Source organism: Callospermophilus lateralis, chromosome 12 (assembly GCF_048772815.1).
Source record: "Callospermophilus lateralis isolate mCalLat2 chromosome 12, mCalLat2.hap1, whole genome shotgun sequence".
In the NCBI taxonomy this organism is placed as follows: domain Eukaryota; kingdom Metazoa; phylum Chordata; class Mammalia; order Rodentia; family Sciuridae; genus Callospermophilus; species Callospermophilus lateralis.
The window spans coordinates 75,886,108-75,911,697 of NC_135316.1; the positions used below are offsets into that span (position 1 = coordinate 75,886,108).

Genomic DNA, 25,590 nt, shown 5'->3' on the forward strand with positions numbered 1-25,590 from the left:
AAAAAGTAGTATAAATTATCTTTCTATATTTTAACCCCAGATGACCAAGGGTTAAACTATCATGAGATTATTTGTGAATGGTACCACGGGATATAGTAAGAAAACATTAGAACATGCCATGCAATGACCACCTAGATTGAAACCATCAGATACTAATATATGACAAGAAAATGAATATGTGTAAGACTCCATTTGTATATGAGGAAAGCCAAAAAGGAAACTAAACGAAGATTGCTATCTCTGGGAAACAGAATTTGGGGCAACAGTGATGGCAGAGGGTAGAAAAATTAGGAATGATTCACCTTTTACTTCATTTGTTTAAATCTACCAGAATATACCAATACTGAAACATTACCATACTTTTTCAGGTGATAAAAGAAAAAAAGTTACCCCCAAAATGCTTAATGTTTTAATCATAATCTAACCTTCATCCTGTCCTTTAAGAAATTTGCGGGTGCTCTTCAAAAGATTAGATCTCATTCTAGTTAAGTGATCCAAAAGATTCCGTCTTGGTATGTCATAAGCATTTCTAAATGTCTGAGGCTTCAAATCCTATTGAAAGACAATAAGGACAAAATTTATTTTCAAACAAAATTAAGAGAGTAAAGACTAAAATCTCCAGCCTACAGCATAGGTCAGGAAGCAAGATATGTAAGGTATCTAATTACCTTAAGAGAAAAAAAGGGACTACCATATTATGATAATCTTAATGTGCTGTTTTAGAGTGGGGGGAGAAAAAGGAAATTTGATAATGAGTGCAACCAAATAATTCAAATTCACATCTAACTCTAAAGATATTTTTAAAATGTTTTTATTAGTGCATAATAGTTATAATGATAGTGAGGTTCATTTTGACATATTCTTAAGTGCATATAAAAATTTGCTCCATTTCAATCCCTAGGACTTTCCCTTTTCTTTCCTTTCCCTGATTTCCTTCCTCTATTGTATTCCTTCTATTTATTTATTGGTTTTTAAATTGGTACATTATAGTTAATACATAAAGTATAGTTCATTGTGATATACTCATTCATGCATACAGTAGTGTTTGGTCAATTTCATTCCACAGTCCAAATTTTTAAAACAGAAAGTTTGTTTTAGAAGATTTTTGCCACCCCAGAAAATTCCCTACACTGATTTGTAATCAATCCCTATTCTCAGCCCCACGCAACCACTGATCAGCCTCCTGTCTTTCTATATTTTGTTTTATAAATAGAATCTTGCAATATCTAATTTTTTGTATCTGGTTTCCTTTATTTAGAATGATGTTCTTGAGATTCATCTGTATTATTCATCTACTAGTAGTCTGTTCCTTTTTCTTCCACAGCATTTCATTTAATGAATAGACAACATCTTTCTTAACCTAGTAGTTGAACACTTACATTGTTTTTGGCTATTAAACATACAAATAATGCTGCTATGAATATTTACATACAAAGCCTTTTAGATGAACATTATTTTTAATTCTCTTCAGTAGATATTTACAAATAGAATTGCGGAACTGTATAGCAAATATATATTAAACTTTTTAAGAAACCACAAACTATTTGCCATCAGCAATGTATGAGAATGCCAGTGATTCTACATCCTCACCAACACCTGATACTTTTCAGTGTTTTAAATTTCAGCCATTCAAACAGGAGTGAAGTGGTGTCTGATTATAGTTTTACCTGTTCATTTTTAAGTTTCTTCTGAAGATTTTCTCCTATGATTTTTTTCCCCTAGAAGTTTATGGTTTAATTCTTACATATCAGAAAATAATAACTTCAAAGAATATGAGATAAGGGTCAAGTTCAAAATATGTGGTGTTGGCATAAGAACATACAGATGAACAAAACAGAAGAAAGACTAGAAAGAGGTCCTCACATATAGTCAACTAGTTTTTAACAAAGTTGCTAAAATAATTAAGTTGATTTTTAAAAAGTCTTTTAAACAAAGGATGCTGGAACAATCAGACATTCACTGTGGTTACTGTAGCTTTATAGTGAGTTTTATAATCAGATGGTGTAAGTCCTCTTACATTATTCTTCTTTTTCAAAATTGTTTTAGCTATTCTAGAACCTTTACATTTCCATATAAGTTTTAAAATTAGCTTGCCTATTTTTACAAAAAAATTGCTGGGATAAATTTAGTGTCAATAAGTATTCATAAAGCATTTTAGGGTCATCAGTATAGGTACCAAACTATATTGAATTCTATCATTAACTCCGTGACTCAATTTCTAAACCTCTATTTTTTCAATTATAAAATGAATAAGTTCATTCTTCATCAATTCACCCATTCATTCACATACCATGCATAACTTTATTTAATTCTGAAATTCAATAATTCAATGATAGTTCTAATGTTTATTATTTTACAGAGGTAGAGAAGTACTTTCCAAAGTCTCAACAAACTGAATGTCAACAGAAAATCTGATTTATTCAATTATACAACGGAACATAACTATAGAAGTGCTAAATCGAATATTACCTTATTTAGTAAAGCAACTTGGAACCCAGTGTATTCCTTCATATTAAGGTCTAGCAGTCTGTGAGGGATATCCTCTGAAATTCCCTGGAGCAGCTGTTGAAAATCTTTCCTATATGCCATTGATAAACCATGTGATCGGCTGCGGACTTTAATTCCTGTTTCCTGTACTACTTTTTTGCCTACAGATCCAATGACTCGATCAGATTCTATTTTGGCCTAAAGTAAAAACAAAGAAGTTTTCTTGATAAAATCTTGATAAATCAGGTACCAATAGGCATGATCTTCTATAAATTAAGTATTTACTGTGTTTTTCAAAATAAGAAATTAAAACCTGAAGCAAGCATAATTTATGTCAAGTACTAGGGAAACTAAACGAAGTTTAAACAATAGGGTTTTGTGATTCTGTATCATTACAAATTTAAACTTTTGAAGCACAACAAATACAATTTTTTAAAAGATTAATGCCTACTACACTTAAACCTCATAGTGTAAATGCTCTAGAAATGAAAATGTATATTCAGAGGTCATAGCAAATTAGGAAGAAAAAACCTTATCAATATTTGCTTAAGGACATCATATAACTAAGCATTCATAGATATGGCAAATAGTAATGCAGCTTTTTCCTGGAAAGTAAATAGCAATATTTTGATTCCTCCCATTTTGATTAGCAATTATGATAGAGATATCAGAAATACTGAAAAAATTATGTACTGCATAAGACATTAATAATTTGGCAGGCAGTTAAACTGTATACTGCTTGACAATCCACAGTATCTACCAATGTGGTTTAAAGGCAGAAAAATAAAATTTAGTGCTTTTTCAAACACTTCAACAGAAATTGGTGATTTTTTCCTAAGAAAAATAACTTTCCAGTCAAATTTCTCAAAAGAAAACCTAGGTATGATCACATAAAAGAAATCTATGACCACAGTAATGAAGCCATGTTATAAATTAGGAATTACTATAAAACTTTTAAAGCAACAGTTCAAAACACTGACTTGAGACAAACCATTTTAATATGTGATTCATGGTTTTAAAATGTAATATATTAACATGAGAGAATTAATATAAGGGAACTTCACTAGAACCATCTAAAACTAGCCTTTCACCAATTAACCGTGTTAGTTAAATCCATCCAATTATTTAATGGCTCACTTCTATTTTTTTGACATTACCTGTTGACTCAATTTTTTGAGGTATGAAATGACACTATAACTGAGTCCATACTCCATACTGTCTGCTATTAGGTTAGGTGCTCCCATCATTCTAACAGCTTTTTTCAAGGGCTATGGGAAAAAAGGAAACATAATTCAATATTAAGCATGTTAAAAATTCATGGCCCATGTATAGACTTTATTTTTAAAAATTCTCCAAAATAATTTCTGCTTCTTTTCCTCCAAAAGTAAATAATATAGCTATATTTGTATTAAAGTAAAATGTATGTCAGTGGCAAAAAGAGCATCTGAAATAGTTAAAAAGGAATAGAGGTCAAAATAATAATTCTCAAGGCAAGAAGGGTGAAGTACTAGACTATTTAACCATTGGGAAATATTCATTTGGAAGAAACAGGAGACACACTATAGAGGAAGATGTGATAAAACTTGGGTATTTAAGTGAAAAGAAATATACTTAAGGAAAATACAAGATTTCTACTTTAGATAACTGGATGGGCAGTGACTCAATTACTCACAAGCTATATGACCTTGAACCAAGTTATGTAACTTCTTTATGCCTCAATTTCTCACAAGTAAAATGGGGATAATAATACTACCTGCCTTTCTAAGGTTGTCATGGGATTACAAAATGTAAATCACTTATAAAAGCATCTGGCACACAAGTAAGCATTCAATGGGTGCTAACAATTACTATTACTATCATTAACTTAGCTAAAAATGAAACAAGCTCTGAAGAAAAAAATGAGAAAAAAAATCTAAATTTATAATGGATATGATACAGTGAAAAACTTTCAATTATAAGAACAGACTAATTGAGAACTTTGTGCAATTAAAAAAAAAATCTCTAACAAATTAGAAAGTATATGAGCACTGGTATCAATCTGGAATCAAATTCCAGCTCTGATATTTAATACCCATGTAGCTTTGGCCAAGTCCTCAGAGTTGCTATGAAACATAAATGAGTCAACATATGCACCAAGTTTTCTTCCCTATTCACTCTTATAACCATAAAATGTTATGATTTTCAAAGTTCAAGAAATTATAATCTTCTAGTTATATTAGGGACCATTTAGAAAGTTATAGCAAAAAGCTGTAGTATTTCTGCAAAAGCAGAAGTTGGGGCTGGGGATGTGGTTCAGTGGTAGAGCACTTGCCTAGTATGCACAAGGCCCTGGATTCCATCCCCAGCACTGCAAAAAACAACAAAAAAAGGCAGAAGTAATATTTAAAAGTGGTTTAGTCTTTTTGTTAAAAAGTTACTTTTCACAAACTAAATAAATGTATTTAATAAACCATATTAGTCTAACTATGATCCACTAGTTTTAAAGTAGTCCAATCTTCTAAAAGTGTATGGTTCTATGAGCATACCTTACTCACCTAAAAAGGTATTCTAGATGTTTTAGAAAATAATACAACACACATCGCTTTTTTACCCTTAAAAATAATTATAAACCTACAATTTTAAAGGTAGTACAACAATCAAGGTTAAAAGTATGAATTCTTTTTGTTTTTCCTGGTAGCAGGGATTGAATACAGGGGCACTTAGCCACTATGTCACATCCCTAGCCATTTTAATTTTTTTTAATTTTGAGACAGGATCTCACTAAGTTGCTGAGGCTGGCTTTGAACTTGCAATCCTTCTGCCTCATTCTCCCAAGCCACTGGGCTTATAGGCATACACTACCGCTCCCAGCTAAAAGCATAATTCTAAAGCCAGACTCCTTCTAAAGGCAGACTGAATTCTGGTATCTCTCTTCCACCCATATATTAGCTATGTAGCCTTGGAAAAATTAACTTAACCTTTTAGTGCTTTAGTTCCCTCATCTGTGAATCAGGAAAATAACCATTTCTAAGAACCTCATAGGTTGACTATGTGAACTAAATGAAGTAACGTGTAAAGTGCTTTAAGACAGTACCTGGCCTAGGGAAAGCACTATATAAATGTTTTCATGATCATGATTCATTATTCTGTAACTCACTGAAACCTGTCTTTATCATTACATCTATGCCAGTCATTTGTACACTCAATTTTCAAGGCATTTAAATTATAACAGCAATAAATGAAAACTTATAACACCTACAAGAGGTTATTAGCACAATATAAAATTTTATAACATTCAACTTTTAATAATATTCTTACCCCGAGATAGTAGGGAGGCATTGTCTTCAAATAACTTTCAAATGACTGTCTCCATTTCAATGTTGGTTTTGCTTTATGCACTTTAAACAAGTCATCTAGAAATATATATTGTGAATAAACTATCATCACATGTTGTTTTCACACATAAAAGCCAAATCGAAGAGTTTCCTCTTTGAAGTCTGCTTTGTTACTTGTGAGACAGTAAAATCAGACAAATGTTTTTAACAAAATTAAAAGCAGTAAAATCTCTAGATTTGGTGTTTAATACCATTTTGAAAATGAAAAGGTGCCAACTACAGTTGAAACATTTAATAATAAAGTAGAATAAAAAATATACAAGGAAACCCATGCCCTGTTTAACCTAGACACCAAACAATTTGTTTGAAGAAAGAAGTATGTGAACACTTTCTATTTTATTTTTTAAAATGTTTTGGTACTGGACACTGAACCCAAGGGTACTTTACCATGAAGCCACATCCCTAGCTTTTTTTTTTCAATTTTGAGACCGGATCTCATTAACTTGCTGAGACAGGCTTAAACTTTGGATCCTCGTGCCTCAGCCTCGTAAGTGGCTAGGATTATAGGCATGTGCCACCATTTCTGGCAACATTTTCTATTAAAACATATTTACTAATAGTCTGACTGTAACTTGAAAATCTGATCCTTTTCATGGAGGAAATGAAGTTTTCTCCAGTAATATTCCTCAAAATATGACATCCAGATAGTACCTAGAAACTAACCTCAAGCTTTCTTATAACATTTTGGAACCGATTCTTTTGCTGAATATATTTGATAAATGAAGATAAAGTTATATAAATTGCTTAGAAAATACACTCAGATTTTGTGAATGTAGTATGCACCTACAAAATGTTTAATGCACCAAAAGAAATCCTATATCGTGATTCTGTGTAAGAACTCAGTTACAGAAAAACTAGCATATTTAATTTAAAAAATTTAAATACAAATACCTTCATTAGTTTATAGAATAAAATATATTTCAGTATCAACTTTCAATTTATCACAAGTATGACAGATTGTTATAAAATTTTCCTTAAATAGGCTTAATATTTTAAAGTGTTAAAATATTTTCATTAATTTTTCAGAATGAAAAATACTAAGGAATATTCTCAAAGTTCATCCTTAGGAAAAATTTTATATGTGAGAACATGATGAGTGACTTACCTAAAAGGGGAAGGAGAACTGGATAATTGTAAGGCATCACAAATAAATTGACACAGTTCAGTGCTGTACTGGCTTTCAAGTAACCAAAAGGATGACCAAGTTCACTATATTTTGCACTATTGCTCACATATACCTGTTAAAAATAGTGGTTAATATTTCATATTAATAACCTTCAAAAAAACGTTATGTAAGCCACTGGTTCAATTTAGTTTTTCAAGAACCATTTCATTTAAAATTTTTGATCAATATAGTTATTTAGCTTACCTGCCAACATGTTTGAGGAGATTTCCTTTCCAGGATAAACTGAGTCAGCGGTGAAGGTTCCAACTCATATTTGTCAAAAGGCAGTTTGTCTATAACCATTGGTTCACAGTCTGTACAGGAAAACTTCACTACGGGATGAGATGTACGAGGTGGCTACAAGGGAAATTCTTGATATTAATATTTACACAAAATACCAGAAACAACTCATTTTAAGTACCTTTGCCTATCAAAAGGTACTCAGTTCCTTAGTGTTGCTAATATTGCTAATGTTCTAAGTTCTAGTGTTTCCTTCCCTATTTCCCAGTGGATTATCCCTGTGGTACACACAGGATTATTCCTGTGGTATACACAGGTTATCCCTGTGGTATACGACCTCTGCTTTAGAGACCCCCGTACCAGGTATAAAAAAACATAGTATTAAAAAAAGGTATGTAATGCTATTTATTATTTAATAATTCCATTGGCTTCAGTTACTGTCTGTACCCTGGTGGCTCTCAATTCTACTGTGGGGGACCAGATCTACTTTATTTAAGTATCCAACTATTTATTTGATGTAAACTAAGTCTTCTAAAGATCCCTCAGATACATTATATCTTAATTCATTATTTTTCCCCAAATCACAAAACCTGTTCTAAAAACCTAAATACTATCCTTGATACTGCACACACCCCCCACATCTATATTTAACTGTCACAAAGACCTAAGTAAAATAAGACTGATTCTAAAACAGCAGGTGTATAGTACTAGTTGCTGTCTTTGGTCAAGAACAAATTCTCAACTCTCTAGAAACTTTAATTCAAGTCTTTATATTTCTCAGAGTAGACTAATACAACTCTTTTATAAATAGTCTCCTTAATGTAGTCAGCCCCCTCCAATCAATCCTGCTGCCATAAAATATAATTATGCTCATATGATTTTCCTACCTGAAATTATCCAAATAACTTTATTATTAAATAAAGTAATTATTTATTTCATTATTTATTTAACTTATTAAAATTACTTTTACCAATAAAAGTAATATCAATCATCTAAAATAGGGTCCAGACTTTTTTCATGTCACATACACACAAGATTCTAGATGATCTGTTCCCTGTCTTTCCACCACATTGCATATAGATAGACCCTGTGCTCCAATTCTTCAATAGGTCATCACCTTTCTTGACTATGTTTTCATATATTAACCCTGACTACTTGATCATTTTCTCCTTTGCATATTGCCATTACACTAAATTCTTAAGAATGATTTGGGAAGAATCAATCTCTAAGAGACTTTTCTGACACTCCCCACCACCCTGTGCTCTAAACACACAAGGCAGTGAGGACCCACTTCCTCTGGCTTTGTTCCACCCCTCTATTAAGTTGAAACACTGTACTCTGAGTTGCCTGTATGGATATGTTACCCATGGTGAGGTTTAAGAAGTTAAGTAAATAGCTGGGTGCAGTGCAGGCTGAGGCAGAAGGATAGTAAGTTCCAGGCCAGCCTGGGCAACCTAGCAAACCCCTGTTTCAAATTAAAAGGTCTGAGGATACAGCTTAGTGGTAAAGCATCCTGGGTTCAATTCCCAGGGGGGAAAAAAGGTTAAGTATTGTCTTATTTCTCCTGTGCTTCTGTACCTAGCTACATCTAATGTTTTAGTCTGTGAAACATATTTATTTTTTATAATGAAAATACTGAGATCCAAAAGGAAAAGCAGAGGGAAAAATCCTCTAAAACTTGGTAAAGAAATCTTAGACATATTTCATCTTATCACCTAACAATGCTATGAGATAGGAGCTATCTCAACAGATGGGAATCTGAGGCTTAGAAGAAAATAATTAACCAAAGGTGCATAGCCTTCAGAACCAATTTCTAATAAATCATATTCAGTAGTAACACTTCTTGTCTGATAGTTATAATTTACAAAATTATTTCCCCTGAGAACCTTGAGTTACTAAATTTTGCCATTTTTTTCTCCAATATTATCTCATTTTGATGATTCTCTCTTCTGTCATCTTAATTCAAAACTCTTAGTATCTCTTATATGAACCATATCATTCGCCCTATATGTAATCTCCCTGCCTTCCATTTCACTCCTTTTAATTTGCCACACTTAACACCAACCACATTTATTTTTCTAAAGTGACACTGTTAAAAAACATCTTCAATTGTTCTTGGAATCCCACTAGAAAAAAGCTCACATTCCATAACCTTGCTTTTAAAGTCATTAGCAATTTAGCTAATAGCATTCTCATGCCCACCTACTTGTTACTCCTCTAAATATACCACGTTCTTTTTTACTTCCATACTTTTTTCTCATAGTATTTCTACCTCCAACTGAAATCCTACTTACTTCCTATGGCTTTTAACAATTTACAATAGACCACCAGAGCAATATTAATAAGTAAGGATTTGAATTTCTTTTCATTAAGGTCTGCCAAGTACCGTATGTACTGCTGAAGGTATTAAATATAATAAAAGATATACCAAAACAGCATTTCTTACAAATATGGATGGTAAGAGTTAAAATGGGTCAGAAAAGAAAGGAAAACTACCAAAGAAACTGAAAAGCTTTTCTATAAGGCCACTCTAAAACCAGACTACAATGGTTCAATTTAAAAAAAGAAAATAAACCAAAATGCCTCAATGAAATTTCTAAGACCTTAATTTCTTGTTGTACTTCATTAAATCCCTAATGAATAAAGACCTAATGGACCTAAGTTTACAAATTTTGTATAACTGATATAAGATTTAAGGTACAAAAGGTTTCAAGAGGGTTCTGCTTAATTCATAAATAATAGTTGCATGGAAAAATTTTTAAAGGCTGTTTAATGCTTTTTGAAATATAACTCTTATCTTCTAAGTAAAATAAAAAAAAACTCTGTCATGTTCTCCCAATAGAATATCCCTGCGTCCTCAGATATTAGAAAAAAACGAAAGGAAAAAAAAAAAACACCTAAGATAAAACAAAATGCACCAAGAAGACCAAAAAGAATTAATAAAATATAACATATTATTATCAGAAACATATAATGAATACTGATAATTCACCATAATCACTGAATAAACTTCACTGTTCCTAAAAATAATTTATACAAAATAAGACTAGAAAATCATTTCTAACTTAAATCTCTAAGTTGCAACACTGAACATAACTAAACTCAGACAAGTCAACATCAATTTCTGACTAAGACCTGAAAGATTGCAGGCAAAATGTTAGAACAATTTCCTAAGCCTTGATTTAAATTTCAAATTTCGTCCCAGAGATAAATCCACATGCTACATTATGTTTAGAGTCCAAAAAGGAAATCTTATTGCATTTATGACTCTGTATCCAGATGCCAATAACAAAATATAAGCACAGTATTAGATTCTAAAGGGAATAGATGCCTTTTTTTCTTACTGGTTCATTATGAACAATACAATATCCTACAGCATATGATGGCACTTTGAACATCTGTCTAATTCCTGCAAATGAGCCACACCTTTAACTGACAATAATACTTAGAAATAATACAAAAGGTGGATATAGTCATCTCTCTGGTACTTACTAGTGTTGGAGAATTCTGATCTGGCCAAAAAGATTCTGGAACAGGCCAATGACCTATAGGAACCCCAGTTTTAGGATTTGGTCTGACATATATGAGTTTGTGACAGCTATGCCAAGGCTGAGATCCAAAAGGCCTTGATATATCCGGCTGCCCATCTGTAGCAGAGATGTTAAGACAAAGAAAGCATATATCATTAGAGGGAAAAAAAACGAAAAGTTAAATTATTCATTATTACTTAACTATAAAATATCCTAAAATTCATTCATTTCTGGATTTCCCTTTTTTTATATGGCAGAATAGGATGACTGCTAAACATTTAAATTAGATTGCAATTCACTAGACATAAAGTCTGTAAATTCCAAGTACGAGTTCATCAGTTGAAAGAAGGTCCCATAGCATCCTCTGCTTGTCCATCAGAACATGTAAAAAATACTTTATGAAACTCATCTGTTTAATGAATGAAGCCATTTCACCACCAAGTAACTAATTTGCCACCTTCATTTAGAGTCCAAAAACAGTGTCAAAACAAGTGCTAGGCACACAGAAAATATTGTTTAAGTATTGCTAGTTGAATATTCCTTACAAATCATTTTAAACTAAAGCCTAATAAAATAATATGCAAACCTAAATTCAAATCAACTGCCTTTAATCTAGAATACTTCTAGCAAAATTTTAACAATTCTCTTCAACAATATAGTAAACATTTACTTAGTTGCCTAAGCCAAGTATTAAAATAATTTTAAAATGAATATATTCTAACAATTTAATTAATTTAAATTTAATTAAAACCAGACACAATCATATAACTTAAGTCATATACCTACAATCTTTCATCTCTGACTTTTCTCTTCTTCCATGATCACTACAGTGCATCACCTCTATCAAGTGTCATTAATGTCTTTCTAATTCTTGAAGTAAGTTTCATACAATACATAAGGTTTCAGATATAAAATATCCAAATGGTTCTTAGACCTACTGACTATTGCAAATAGTTCACAATCACAGAAGCTAAGAATATAGCCAAGAGGGGCTGAGTTAAAAGAATCAAGCTTAATGGCAAAGGCTGGTTCTTCATTTTTGGACCCACAGAAACCATTAGGTTCTGATCAACTTAACCCTTCGAACAATAGTAGGAATTAAATATCTATAGTTGAACACTCTGATAATTAAGGGACATGCTAAAAACAAACAGAAAGAAACAATGATATAATAATATTAAAAAGCAAAACTAGAATTTGTTTATTAAAAAGGTGTTTGACTCTTACTAAAATTAAAGGCTATAAACAATAATTAATATAAAAAGGTAATCTACTGAACCACCCCTCAGTTTACCTTGACTTTCCTATTTCACATTCTCTTCTATCTTCTCAATACTTGGCCTTATTAATCTTAAGGCCAATACACAGTAATTTTTCTCTTCCAATAATTGATAAAGCAAGTTTAGAATGTCCATAAGAAAAGTGCAATCATACCTTCTACAGGGGAAGGATCTGGTCCTGCTTTTTCAAAGTTTATTACCACCCCACTTTGTACTTTCTGCACCAAGGACTCCAGACATTGATTAAGCATTCTTGGAGAACATACAGAGTATGAGCGGCCTGAGATTAAAAAAATAATAATAAAAATAAAAATAAATTAGGTAGACTAGTTAGTTGTAAGAATTCCTACCTTTAGCGAGAACTATGGTGAGTGAGGTTTCTGATAATGCTAACAAAAAATTCAATGGTAAAGTTGACTTATTTCATAATCTTAAGGAAGAATGAACAAAAATTATTATTTCCAACCTCCCAAAACTCCCATGTTATGAGAATACGTAGTTTTTTTTTCCTTCTAATTATAGGTAGATTAAATATAAAATCTTGGTCTCAACAAACCACAGTGTGGTGGCTGGGGAACTATGCATTCTCTCTATGAGCACTATATCCAATTACTATCCAATATAATTGGTCTTCAGTATACATACACACAAATAACATCTAGTAGTAAAAATTCCCCCCAAATATTACTACCATTAACAAAGATTTATCCCTAAGACTGATGCAAAGTACATAGAAGATTCTTAATAACTGCTTATCTCGTCTACTGGCAGTTACTATATATTTTAAATATTGCACTTTAATATATAAATGGTAGCGTGTACATTTGTGAACTTCATTTGGCTTATATACTTAAACATTACCTATCTTAAATTAATTCCCCTTTTGAACATTTTAATCTACAAAAAGCACTAAAATGCTAGCAATTAAAAAAAAACAATAATAATAATTTAGAGCTGGGGATATGACTCAATGTCAGCACGCTGGACTAGTATGTATAAGGCCCTGGGTTTGCTCCCCAGAATGGTCAAAAACCCCCAATCTTTCCCCCAAATATACTAGTGGGAATAATTTAAACAGATTTTCAGCACAAATATCTAGATCTTTGCAGTCTGAAATTGTGGACAAGAGCTAGATGTGGCTATTTAAACTTGAAATATGGCTAGTCCAAAATGACTTGTACAGTAAGTATAAACTATACACTGATTTTCTAGACCTGGTGTGAAAAATGTAAATTTCATGTTGAAATAATATTTTGGATATACTGATTTAAACAAAATATCATTAACAATTTCACCTGCTACTTTTATCTTTAGTGTGGCTACTATGAAATTTATAACAACATATGAAAACTGAATTATATTTGTTATACAATGCCTATCCAGGCCAACACTAAAAACCTTGATAGCTAAAAATCTTCAACCTACTATCTTACAATGTTATTTGTAATAAGCTTGACATGCAGTCTTATCAATAATTTCAGAACACAAGTTACATATATTTGACACATCAAAGTACCAATGTTAACTTATTTTTTAATGTGATTTGTAAAGGTTGCTTAGAAAACATTAGGTAGTAGTGACTCAAATCTTCAAAGTTACCTTTACTTGGAAAATAAGTAGTATATCACAAACAACTCACCTGTATATAATAAATGTAATCATAAAAATACCTACCAATTACTGAATCTGAATGTGTCTAGCACTGTCTTTTTTTTTTAAAGAGAGAGAGAATTTTTTTAAATATTTATTTTTTTATAGTTTTTGGTGGACACAACATCTTTATTTTATTTTTATGCGGTGCTGAGGATCGAACACAGTGCCTCTTCACGAGCCACATCCCTAGCCCCTGTCTTAATTGTTTTGTCATGTAATTTATTTATTCCTAGCAACAACTCTATGGGCTATTTCTCCATCTTACAAATGAGAAAACAGACAACTTATTCAAGTTAGTACAGTGATATAGCCAAAATTCAAACCAGGGTATTGTAATACAAGTATTAGAAATTTATTCTGGTATAATCTCTAAAACCCCTGCCTCTCCCCAGTGTACCCATCTAAATTTATGGCACAGTCATTCATCTCTAGTTGTTCAAGCCAACTGAATCATCTGGGAATCAATTCTTGATTCCTTCTTCCCTTGTCCTCATCCTTATTTGCATCTGTCTACTTCTTACCACCTCTAAGTCTAGCACTCAATTAAAGTAGTCACCTCTTGTCTCCCTGTTTCCATTCTTGCCACTCTACAGTGCATTCTCATCTAAAAGCTGAAGTAATGTCTCAGAAATAGAAAGATCTCCTTCCCTCTAATGGCTTCCCATCACACTAGGAAAATAAAAAATATTTTATTATGACCTAAAAGGCAATTCAATATTTTGTCCCTGCCTGTTACAGTTTGTATATGAGGTCCTCCTCCTCCCACAAAGCCTCTGTGTTAATGCAAAAATGTTCAGAGGTAAAATGATTAGATTGAGAGCTGTGACCTAATAGGTTTATCCTATTTGCATGAGCTGACAGGTAGAATCTATAGGCAGGTGGGTCACCCTGGAAGAGTTCATCTTCCTTGTGGCCCCTTTTCCTTCTCTCCCCAACACCCCATTCCCTTCCTCCCTCCCACTCTGCTTCCTGGAGAATATGAATGGAGCAGCACTCCTCTATCATGCCCTCCTACCATGAGGTCTGCCTCATCTTGGGCTCAGAGCAATGGGGTTGGCTCATTATAGACTGAACCTCTGAAACCATGAGCCAAAATAAACTTTTACTTCTTTTAATTTGTCCTGGCAGATATTTTGGTCACAGTGATGAAAAGTTGACTGACACACTGCTTCTCTCTAAACCTAGATATTATTCTCTACTTCTATATATGTTTTGGCCACATCAGCCTTCCCATTACTCCTATATATACACAGCACATCTCTTCCCTTACTACTTCCTCTTTGTAGATTTCCCTGAGGTTTAACTGAATCTTTCAAAACTCTGCTCAAATGTCACTTCCTAACTACCTAAGAATACTCATTCTCTTGGGGCTGGGGTTGTGGCTCAGGGGTAGAGCACTCGCCTAGCATGCTTGAGGCACTGAGTTTGATTCTCAGCACCCATAAATGCAAAATGAAGATATTGTGTCTACTTAAAACTAAAAAATAAATATTAAAAAAAAGAATACTCATTCTCAGTCTCAAGTTTCTCTCTACACCCAAATCCTTAATTTTTCCTCCTCATAGTAGGCGGCACCCCCCAAAATACGATTTATTCATTTGACATGATTATTATCTGTTTAACCCAGTCCAAAGATATAAGTTTTCTGTCTATTGTTCCTAATGTATTTCCAGCATTTAGAACACTTATTAGGCACAAAGTAAGCACTCATGAAATTACCTGATAATACAAGAACAATGCATACAATGACAATTGCATATTTTTAAAAGCATAAACAAAAATATAATAACATACTAATTATTTTGGCAATATAGGTAAATTTTTCTAATTTTTCCTTAATAAACATATATTACTCTTTAATGGGAAATATTAATGCTCACGCACTAATACAACCTTCCTCGCACTAAGTTAAAAAACAACACAGGAATTGTTAGTATTGTTCACATATTTGTATAGTAAAATACCAATGGATATTCACTTTTTTGTTGTTACTACTTTTCTGGTGGCATTCTCTCCAAACCTTTCTTTAGTGAACATTCTTTCTTTTAAATTAAAAAAGAAAGATAAACATTATTCAGATATATGAAAAGGTGAGTGGCATTTGTGCAGTTTCCCATTACTGCTTGCAAGAGCATGAAAAGGGGCAAATGAACAAACACATGAGGAAGGATCCAGGAAGTATATTTAGGGAAAACTTCCAAATTTCTTGACTAAAATTTTGGGTCATTGAAAGATATTACCAAGGGTGACTTCGGAATCTTCTCCTCTGGAGATGTTCCTTTCAAAGAATAAACAAAATAACTTTAGTACATTACTGCCCAAAGGCAAGGATATCAACTACTATATGATTCTCAAGGTTCTTTTCAGACCCTTTCTGACTGTACCACTCACTTGATTTCACACACTGAATATTCTTGATCATTGAAGAAAAAAGTTATAGTACATACAGTGCCATAACTTCATCAAAATTCTAAGTTCAAACTAAGTAATTCATAGTAAGAAATTTCCAACCTGAGAATGTCTAAATTACATCCTTAAAGCCCTTTGCAATCTGTTAAGTAAAAACCTTAGAGTTTAAAAAAAGGGGGGGGGGGAGGGTGTGGATTTTAACAAGTAGGTCAGTTCAAAGCTGAAAACTAAAATTTCATGAATACAAATGTAGGAATATGTATTCATGAAATTTCCAAAGAAACCATAGAGACTATCACTGAACAATGTTATACATGTATAGGAAATTGCTATCAGTGAATTTGTAAAATTTAGATGACAAGCTGTCCCTCAAAAAAATACACACATACATTTTTAAAAATTCTGTAAACTGTGAAGGCATTACAACAGTTCAGAGTATTCTATAAAATGGGAGCATTAACAGTATGAATAACAATTATCTCATCCACTTCTATGTATGTGTAGGGCTGTGCGTGTGGTGTCTGTGTGTATGTGTGTGTGTATGAGGCTAATCGTTTTTGCCTGAGAAATTTGCAGATTTATGAAATCCATAGAATTTTAGAACAAAGACATTTAAAATATTAATTAGAACTTGTATTTTCTCTGAACTTACGTAGCTAATCTCTCAGTAGAGCACTGATTGTGTCTAAAGACTATGTTGGAGGTCCCTCTCATAGTTCAAATTTTAGTATCAAATTTCTTAGGTGAGAACTACAATGTTCCCTGAAAACAAAAACCCCATGTATTTCTTATTCATTACTTTAGCTCTGCTGGGCCGGGGTTGTGGCTCAGTGGTAGAACACTTGCCTAGTATGCATGAGGTACTTGGGTTCAATCCCGGGCACCACATAAAAAAATAAAAATAAAAAAATAAATTACTGCAAGCTCTGAACCATGGAACAATAGCTGGCGCACAGTAGGCATTTGATATATATCTATATGAAATTAATCCACGTGTTGACCAATTTCACATTATAGAACACCTGTGACTATTATATAAGATCCTAATTTATGTGTACTTAACATGGTGGCTACTTGACTTGATGAATAAGTGATAAAAAAGCTGGATAAAACCTCTTGTCCATTTCCTTTAACCTATCTAATCTCCTTACCTCTGAGAAAAACATCACTTAACCAGGCATATCCCATCAAATGGGTAATGAAATGCTTCTAAAAACATAGTTCAGAGAAAATAATGCTTTATCATTTCAAAATCATTGACAATTTTTGTAGGTAGGAAAATTTAACATCAAATATCAGCATTTTCTATATGGATAAAAAAATTACATTCATTATGAGACCCACAGAATCCACAGTATTCAAATCAAGATCACAGACCATCATTAATAATTGCAATTTAAAACCATATGTGTATTAATTCCTAATATTTAACTTGTTAAAGAAAAACAAACATGGAATTTTTAAAACCTACATTTTAACTCTTCAGATAAACGCTGCTTTAAGTCAGTGAATTACTACCAGCAAAAAACTTACCGCCTGTCACTTCACACATTGGTGTGATTGCAGAGTCATCCAAAGGCACACCTGTCAACTGCTCTGATTCTACTGACATGGTGCCAGGCAACCGCAACACTAATGCAAACAGTCTCTGATCCCAACGAAAAGGTTCCTTGGTCAGTTCACTTCCAGGCAAAGGGGAATTAAGAGGTAAGTGGAGCTGAAAATAATGGAGCGGGGAAGAAATCAGTAAGACTTCCACACAGTATTTTTTTTTAAAGCCTTTTTAATAAAAAGCCATTTTTTAAAGCCTTTTTAATAAAAAGCCATGTTATATTAAAACTCCATTGAATCTCTTATCATTCCAAAAACAAGCTTAAAAGTAAAAACTTATTCAGATATACCCAATATAATGCATGATATTGTTAGACTTCACTCTGAAGACCCGAATAGAAAAAACAGATTCTGTAATACTGTAATACACTTCAGATTAAATGCAACTAACTACCAGGGTCTAAACTGCTTCCAAATAAATCTTTAATCATTAAAAACAATCCAATGATAGATATTATTTGTGTGTGTGAGACGGGAGATGGGGGGTGGGGAGAAGGAGGGGGTGACATAACCTCCCAGGTTCATGTCAGTATTTTTTCTGTTATACCACAACAGCCTCAAACATCCCTACAGTTCTTTTTCTTTTTTTCAGAAGTAGAATCTTTTTTAAAAAATCAGTATCTTTTAAATATATATATATATATATATATATATATATATATATATATACATATATATTTTTTTGAGAGAGAGAGAAAGAGAATTTTTTAATATTTATTTTTTAGTTATCGGCGGACACAACATCTTTGTTTGTATGTGGTGCTGAGGATCGAACCCGGGCCGCACGCATGACAGGCAAGTGCGCTACCACTTGAGCCACATCCCCAGCCCAATATCTTTTAAATATATATATTTTTAATTTTACATATTATTATTTTATTTATTTTTATGTGGTGCTGAGGATCAACCTGAGTGCTTCACACATGCTAGGAAAGCACTCTACCATTGAGCTATCGCCCTAGCCCTCTACAGTTCTTAACAATTTTACATATGCTTCATTTTATACAGGAGATACTCACCCCAAAGCATTTGCATAAAAGTAAATTTTTTCAAATTACATATTAAAGGTATTAAATATATCTAAGTAAATGTAGAAGGATTTGAGGGTTTTCCTATTTTTTCAATTTTCTATTTTAACTAGTTACACATGACATTAGAATGCACTTTGATACATCATATATAATGGGAATAAAATTTCTCACTTTTCTGGTTGTACATGATATAGAATCACACCGGTCGTATTGTTATATATGTACATAGGGTAATAATGTCTAATTCAGTCTACTATCATCCTTCCTACCCCTACATAAACTTATTTTTCTATGTTTTTTAATAGATATTTTCCCCCATTCTCACCAGACATAAAATGATTCTAACATCAATCTTAGTATCCAGACAGCATATTTTTCATGTGATGTAATAAAAATTTCATAATATAAAGTTCTGAGGGAAGGAAAAATGAAAGGGAGAGAGGGAAGGAGAAGAAAACAAAAGGAAAGTGAGGGAAAAGTAGAAGGGAAAGAAAGTTTGAATCAAAGCAAGCTCTTAGATCTAAACACCAGTTTTACAGTGAATTTGGGTAATACAGGATCAAATTAATCACCACTACAACACAAAGTCAAATCCAGAATGTATATAACATTCTAGGACAAAACACCTGATTTCTCCAACCAATCAATAGCATGAAAACGCCAAAGGTTTGGAGTAGGGAGGGTTAAAACTGTTACAGGGGAGGGGACAAAAGCAAAGATTAAAAATGTATATGTTGTTGGAATCATTAATAATTTTAAGTGTGCTAATTGTGCTTAGGAAAATGAAAATCCTTATCATAAGATATACTTAAAAAATCAAATCCAGAATCAATACACTTACTTTCTAAATATATTGGAGAATTTTTTTAATAGAACATACTTTTAAATTATTACTTCCAAAGTAATAGCCAGAGTTTGTACCAATTTATTAATAAAACAAGACAAAAACTCTTTCTTTACATCTTTCTTAAATTTCATAGATTTCTGTCCTTAATAAATTGGGGATTTTAGACATTCTACACTGATTTAAGAGTCAAATTTCTTCACCAACTTATATCAAACCCTTAAAAAATCTGATTCCAGAAAGAGGTTGCTAGTGAAGCTGGGCTGTGCTGGCACCTCTCTCCCAAAGATTCATGCCAAGAGAATATGCTACAAGACTCCTTTATCAAGATCAGCCAAGATTCTGTGACCATGGAAAAGAATCATGTGCTCTTCCTCTGGCATTGGCCCTATTTGAGTCAGAAGTTAGAGGCAACAAGGAAGAAAAATGGGCCAGGATGTTCTTTGAGGAAGGTTCCCCAACCTCAAAAGACTTTGTGACACAGCTCAGAACTTCAGACCCTTTTCACTGAACCTTCTCAGAAGACAAAGAGAAAGCACTGCTTAAGTTATCACCTTTTACTCCAGACCAACCATCCTTTGAATTTGGGAAACACAGCTACTAAGTGTGTGGTCATTTTCTAAGGTCACAGAAACAAGGAAATCCAGTGGCACTAGCTAAAGAGGCTTTCAATTGTTAATGTAGCTGCTCTGCAGAAATAATGGATACACGAAACTGGAGAATCCAGAAAATAAGAGGCACTGCACAGACCACATACACACAATTAATCATGAAGTGATGAGGATCTGCCACTCCTGGTGGGCCTATAAATATACAATCATTTGGACAACAATATTCAATGAAGTAATTAATTAGCCTTTGGCTGAATAGTGCTAAATCTAAAATGTATTTGAAGTAAAAAGGAAAGCCAACCAGGGTCACAAGAATACTTTCTTTTTACACATAGCTATTTTAATTTTATAATACTTTTGTCAAATATTTTTTCTATTATTTTCTCCCCTAATTCATATCACCACCAATCTCTTACTACCAAAAGATGGTTGGAGTTAGAGAACATATTGGTAAAATAGGATGGAGTAATGGCAGGCAAACAGGAACTGAAAAAAATATTAAAATCTGAAGGAAAAATACTCTTCAGAAGCTGGAATTACTCTAAATCTAAAAATTTTAGCTGAAATTCTAACAGCTTAAAATCACAAAGTGGAAGAGCCTTCATGAACATATGGACTGCTAATCAAAGACAACTGCATATAAATCAAGAAGAATAAAATTAATCATTAGAAAAATGTGCAATAAAAATGAATAGATACTTCCTAAAGGTGAAAATTTTAAGAACACACAAGAGGAAATTCATATGGGCTATAACATGGAAAGATACTCAACTATACTGGTCATCAGGTAATGTAAATTATAAACAGCATTTGATACCATAAGATGAACAAAATTTTAAAATTTTGAAAACTCCAAGTGATGGTAAACTATAGAATAATGAAAACAATCCAACACACTCCTGGTGGGCCTGTACATATACAATCATTTAAAGGACTATTTGATATCATCAAATAGAGCTGAACATAAGCATACCTTGCCACAGGTAAATTTCCCAGAGAAACTCATTTTCACACACACACACACAAAAAGTCATAAAAAAGAATATTGCAGGACAGGGTTTGTGGCTTAGTGGTAGAGTGTTTGCCTAGCATATATGAGGCACTGGGTTCAATCCTCATTACCACATAAAAATAAAGTTATTATGTCCATCTACTGCTAAAAATATTTAAAAAAAAAAAAGAAAAAGAAAAAGAAACACTGCAGTGCACAGTCAATGGTAGAGCATGCACTTAACATGCACTAAGCCCTGATTTCAATCCCCCATTCCACCAAATAACGAAACAGAACACCTTGACTACAGAATCATTTTGAAACAGAAGAAAAAAATGAAAACAAGCTACAAGTCCAATAAGGGAATCAATATACAAACTATGGTCATTCGTAACACAGCTGAAATGAATAAACAATCACTAAGCTCCTTCATGGGTAGATCTCAACACAATTTTGGGGGGATAAATAACACTTACACATAAAATAACATATACTATGTCCCCCCCACCCCCCGCATCACTGCCCTGTTCAGTTTCGTGTGATTTGGAACTTTATATAAATGAAACTATAGAGTATGACCTCTTTGATTATGGCTTCTTTCATCAATATTATGAAGTGAAATTCATCCATAATATTGCATATAGCTATAGATCACTTGTTCTTATTGCATTATCATGTGTGAGAGAATACACCACAACCTATCCTTTTTGTTTGAGACTCATTTGGGTTGTTTGGGTATATTATGAATAGCACACTATTCATATTCATTTTTATATACATATACACACACACACACCTTGAATATACACACATATGTACACACCTTTATGGCAAAATATGCCTGCATTTACTGTTGGGTATGCACTTAGGAGTGTAACTGCTCTATCATAGGGTATAAACATAATTACTTTTAGTAGCTACTACCAAATGGTTTTTCCAAGTGGTTGTACACCCACCAGCAGTGTATGAAAGAACCATTTGCTAATTACCAACTTTATACTAGCTGTCTTTCATCTTAGCCATTTTGGTGTGTGTGTGTGTGTCTGTATGTGGGTGTGTACATATGTGTGTAGTAGTATCTCAGAAGGGTTTCAACTTCCCTGATATCTATGAAAGTTGATCACCTTTGCATACACTTACTGCCATTTCAATGTGTTCTTTTACAAGTGCCTATTAAAATGTTCTGCCTTTTTTTTTTCTTTTTGAGCTGCCTTTTTCTTACTGATTTGGAGAATTGTTAATGTATTGGAGGACTATTAATATATTCAGGATATCAGTCTCTTGTTAGATATAGGTACTTACAAATACCTTCTTCCACTCCATGACCACTTTCATTACGTTAGTGCTATCTTTTGATATTTCACATTTAGCACCTTTTGTGTCCTAAATATCATGAAGGTACTCTCCACTTTTTTCTAAAAGCCCTAGTATTTTTACTTAATTAACCCTAAAATACATGTGGAATTGAGTTTGGTATATGATAAAAGATGGGTGGAGATATGTTTTTCCCCAAATAGGCATCTAATTGACACAGCACCATTTATTGAAAAGATCGTCCTTTCTTTGCCACATTGGAACATCACCTCTTTCTTATGCTGGGTGACCATATGAGATTATTTCTGATTCAAAAACAGTATGAAGGGGCTGGGATTGTGGCTCAGGGGTAGAGTGCTTGCCTAGCATGCGTGAGGCACTTGGTTCGATCCTCAGCACCACATAAAAATAAATACATAAAATAAAATAAAGGTATTGTATCCATCCACAACTAAAAAAAAATATTTAAAAAAGCAGTATCAACTGGAAAAAAAAAGTAAGAAAATATGGACCAGAAGACTATATATACCAAATTCATAACTGCTGTTTCTGGGAAAGAGAAGTGGGTGTTTTTAGTTTTTCAGGGGGTTTTTTGCGGGGAAGGAGGCCACAGGTTGGGGATTGAACCTAGGAGTTCTTTACCATTGAGCTATATTTCCAGCCCTTTTTGTTTTTTGTTTTGAGACAGGGCCCAAGTTGCTGAGGATGGCCTTGCAATCCTCCTGTCTCAGCCTCCTGAGCCACTGGGATTAGACATGTGCCACTGAGTCTGGCAGAAGTTTGTTCTTAAACACTGCATTATACAGTCTATTACTGAAAACACAATCTGCATTTTAAGAAACTGAATATTGACCTATTGATGTAAAATAATTTTATTAAATGGGAAATAAAAGATTTTATAATCACTTTCAGAAAAAAAGCATTAAATCAATTTCTGAACCAAAATAGTGATTTTAGGTCACTAACTTAATGTATCTTACAAATACAAATTTTTGGTTCTTTGTTTTAAAGTGCAAAATTCTGTAGTTTTTCTCCCAGTTACTTTTTGGGTTTTGGGGTTTTTTGTTTTTTTTCCTGTTCTTTGATAATGCTGAGGAATCAAACACCCAGTTTTATACATGCTAGACAAGTACTCTACCACTCAGCAGTCCATCACACCAGGTACTCTTTTATCCAACAGAAAGGAACAGCAATATATTTGTCTTCATTCTTGCTTTCTCCTTCCAATTCTCAATACATGGATAATAACAACGAAAATAAACAATAATTATAGCTAGCATATTTTCAGCATCATCCTATAAGCATCACATATAACATTTTAGAACAAATGAATGTGGTAGATACATTTGTGCTCTCCATTTTAGAGATGAGATATAACATAAGATATATGTTAGGAAACATTTGTAATCCCTGCTATATAATTAAATTTAGAACATCTAAGGAGGACTTTTAAAAACTGGATAAATCACATGTGATCCAATAACGCAGTAATTTCCCCATAACCATGGCATTACCGGCCTTTATTAGGGTCTTCACTAAGATTATACTTGGCAAAGCTTAAGTCCAATGGACAAATAAGTGAAAAAAATTGGTTTATATTCACAAAGATTTTTTAACTTGGATACAATTTAAGTTTTCTACATTATTATTTTAAATAATTAATTTCAGAGATATTACCAATCCAGCTATTTTATGTAATTATCTTAGAAGCCCACAGAAAAAAAAATGTAACTCCAATTTAAAGTTAGAAAGATCGTCTTATTTTTCCTTCTTTGAAGGCCTTACTACCCTTGCACTTGAGTCCTTTCTGAACTTCTTATCAAAAAGATAAACAAAACTTATTTCTAACATTAATGGGAAAAATAAATGGTACATCAGGTTGGTCTATCATTAAGCATGCTCAAACTTTATTTATGAAAGCAGAATTTCCTCTTTATTTAATTATCTTATATTTGATGATGGTGCAGACCCTAATTATTTTCCTTTGCTAAAATTAGGCTAAAAGCTCAACTTTAATTATTCAGTTATTTGTGAAGTACCTATTATAAGCCTGACACTCTTTTAAGTTCTAATAAGGATATAACAAGTCAAATAAACAAGATTGAAAATAACATTTTAGCACTCACTTTAAGAAAAAAACTATTCTAGGGGTTGGGGATGTGGCTCAAGTGGTAGCGCGCTCGCCTGGCATGCGTGCGGCCCGGGTTCGATCCTCAGCACCACATACAAACAAAGATGTTGTGCCCGCCGCAAACTAAAAAATAAATATTAAAAAAAAAAAAAATTCTCTCTGTCTCTCACTCTCTCTTAAAAAAAAAAAAAAAAGAAAGAAAAAAACTATTCTAAAGCCTCAATTAACCAGGATTCTCATACATTAAACTGCAGAATATTATTTCAAAAAAAGTCAACAAATAGAAAAGACATCTTTAAATTCAGGAATTTAAATAGATGTCTTCTGGCATTCAAACTAATTGGCTCCTAGATGAGGATCACACCACGGTCCACCATGAGTTAAGGATTGATTGATATGTACCAACACTTGAAGTTGAAGGAACTTGCATATTCTGCCAAGTGGTTCTATTATTAAAGTAATCAAAATTATATATCCTCTCTTAATAGTACTTCCCAATTAAGGCTTAATGACCTATTTACTTAGCTGCCTATCCTCTGAGGTCCTATTCCCACAGTCTATAGAAAGTACAAGAAAAAAGAGGGGCAAAGTAAAAATGTTAATCAGAGGGCTAGGGTTGTGGCTCACCGTAGAGCACTTGCCTAGTGTGAGGCACCGAGTTCAATCCTCAGCACCATATAAAAATAAATAAAATAAAGGAATTGTGTTCATCTACGACTAAAAAAAAAAAAAAAAAGAAAGGTATTCAGAAATCAACCACATCTCCATGTCCTGCCAAGAACTGTGATCCCACGACCAACATATACATATATGGATAAAAACAATTTCCACAGAATATGAGGTCACAGAACCAAGTACTCCTATTTCCAAGAGCTATGGGTTTATTCTCTCCCTGTTTGTCTTCTAGCTCATCTGTATA

The 25,590-nt window shown here is 32.9% G+C and overlaps 1 protein-coding gene across 2 annotated transcripts in view; it reads right to left on the bottom strand.

Moving 5' to 3' along the window:
* Nucleotides 1–25,590, bottom strand: part of Ints6 (integrator complex subunit 6) — an 86,441-nt gene that overhangs the window by 12,014 nt on the left and 48,837 nt on the right. For both annotated transcript variants that reach the window (XM_076871959.1, XM_076871958.1), the window contains 9 exons: nucleotides 17,672–17,855; nucleotides 12,231–12,356; nucleotides 10,759–10,913; nucleotides 7,231–7,383; nucleotides 6,967–7,099; nucleotides 5,785–5,879; nucleotides 3,645–3,755; nucleotides 2,470–2,685; nucleotides 426–552 (listed from right to left, as the gene is read on the bottom strand). In XM_076871959.1, coding sequence (XP_076728074.1) covers nucleotides 426–552; nucleotides 2,470–2,685; nucleotides 3,645–3,755; nucleotides 5,785–5,879; nucleotides 6,967–7,099; nucleotides 7,231–7,383; nucleotides 10,759–10,913; nucleotides 12,231–12,356; nucleotides 17,672–17,855 — 1,300 coding nt within the window. The remainder of the gene's footprint in view (nucleotides 1–425; nucleotides 553–2,469; nucleotides 2,686–3,644; nucleotides 3,756–5,784; nucleotides 5,880–6,966; nucleotides 7,100–7,230; nucleotides 7,384–10,758; nucleotides 10,914–12,230; nucleotides 12,357–17,671; nucleotides 17,856–25,590) is intronic.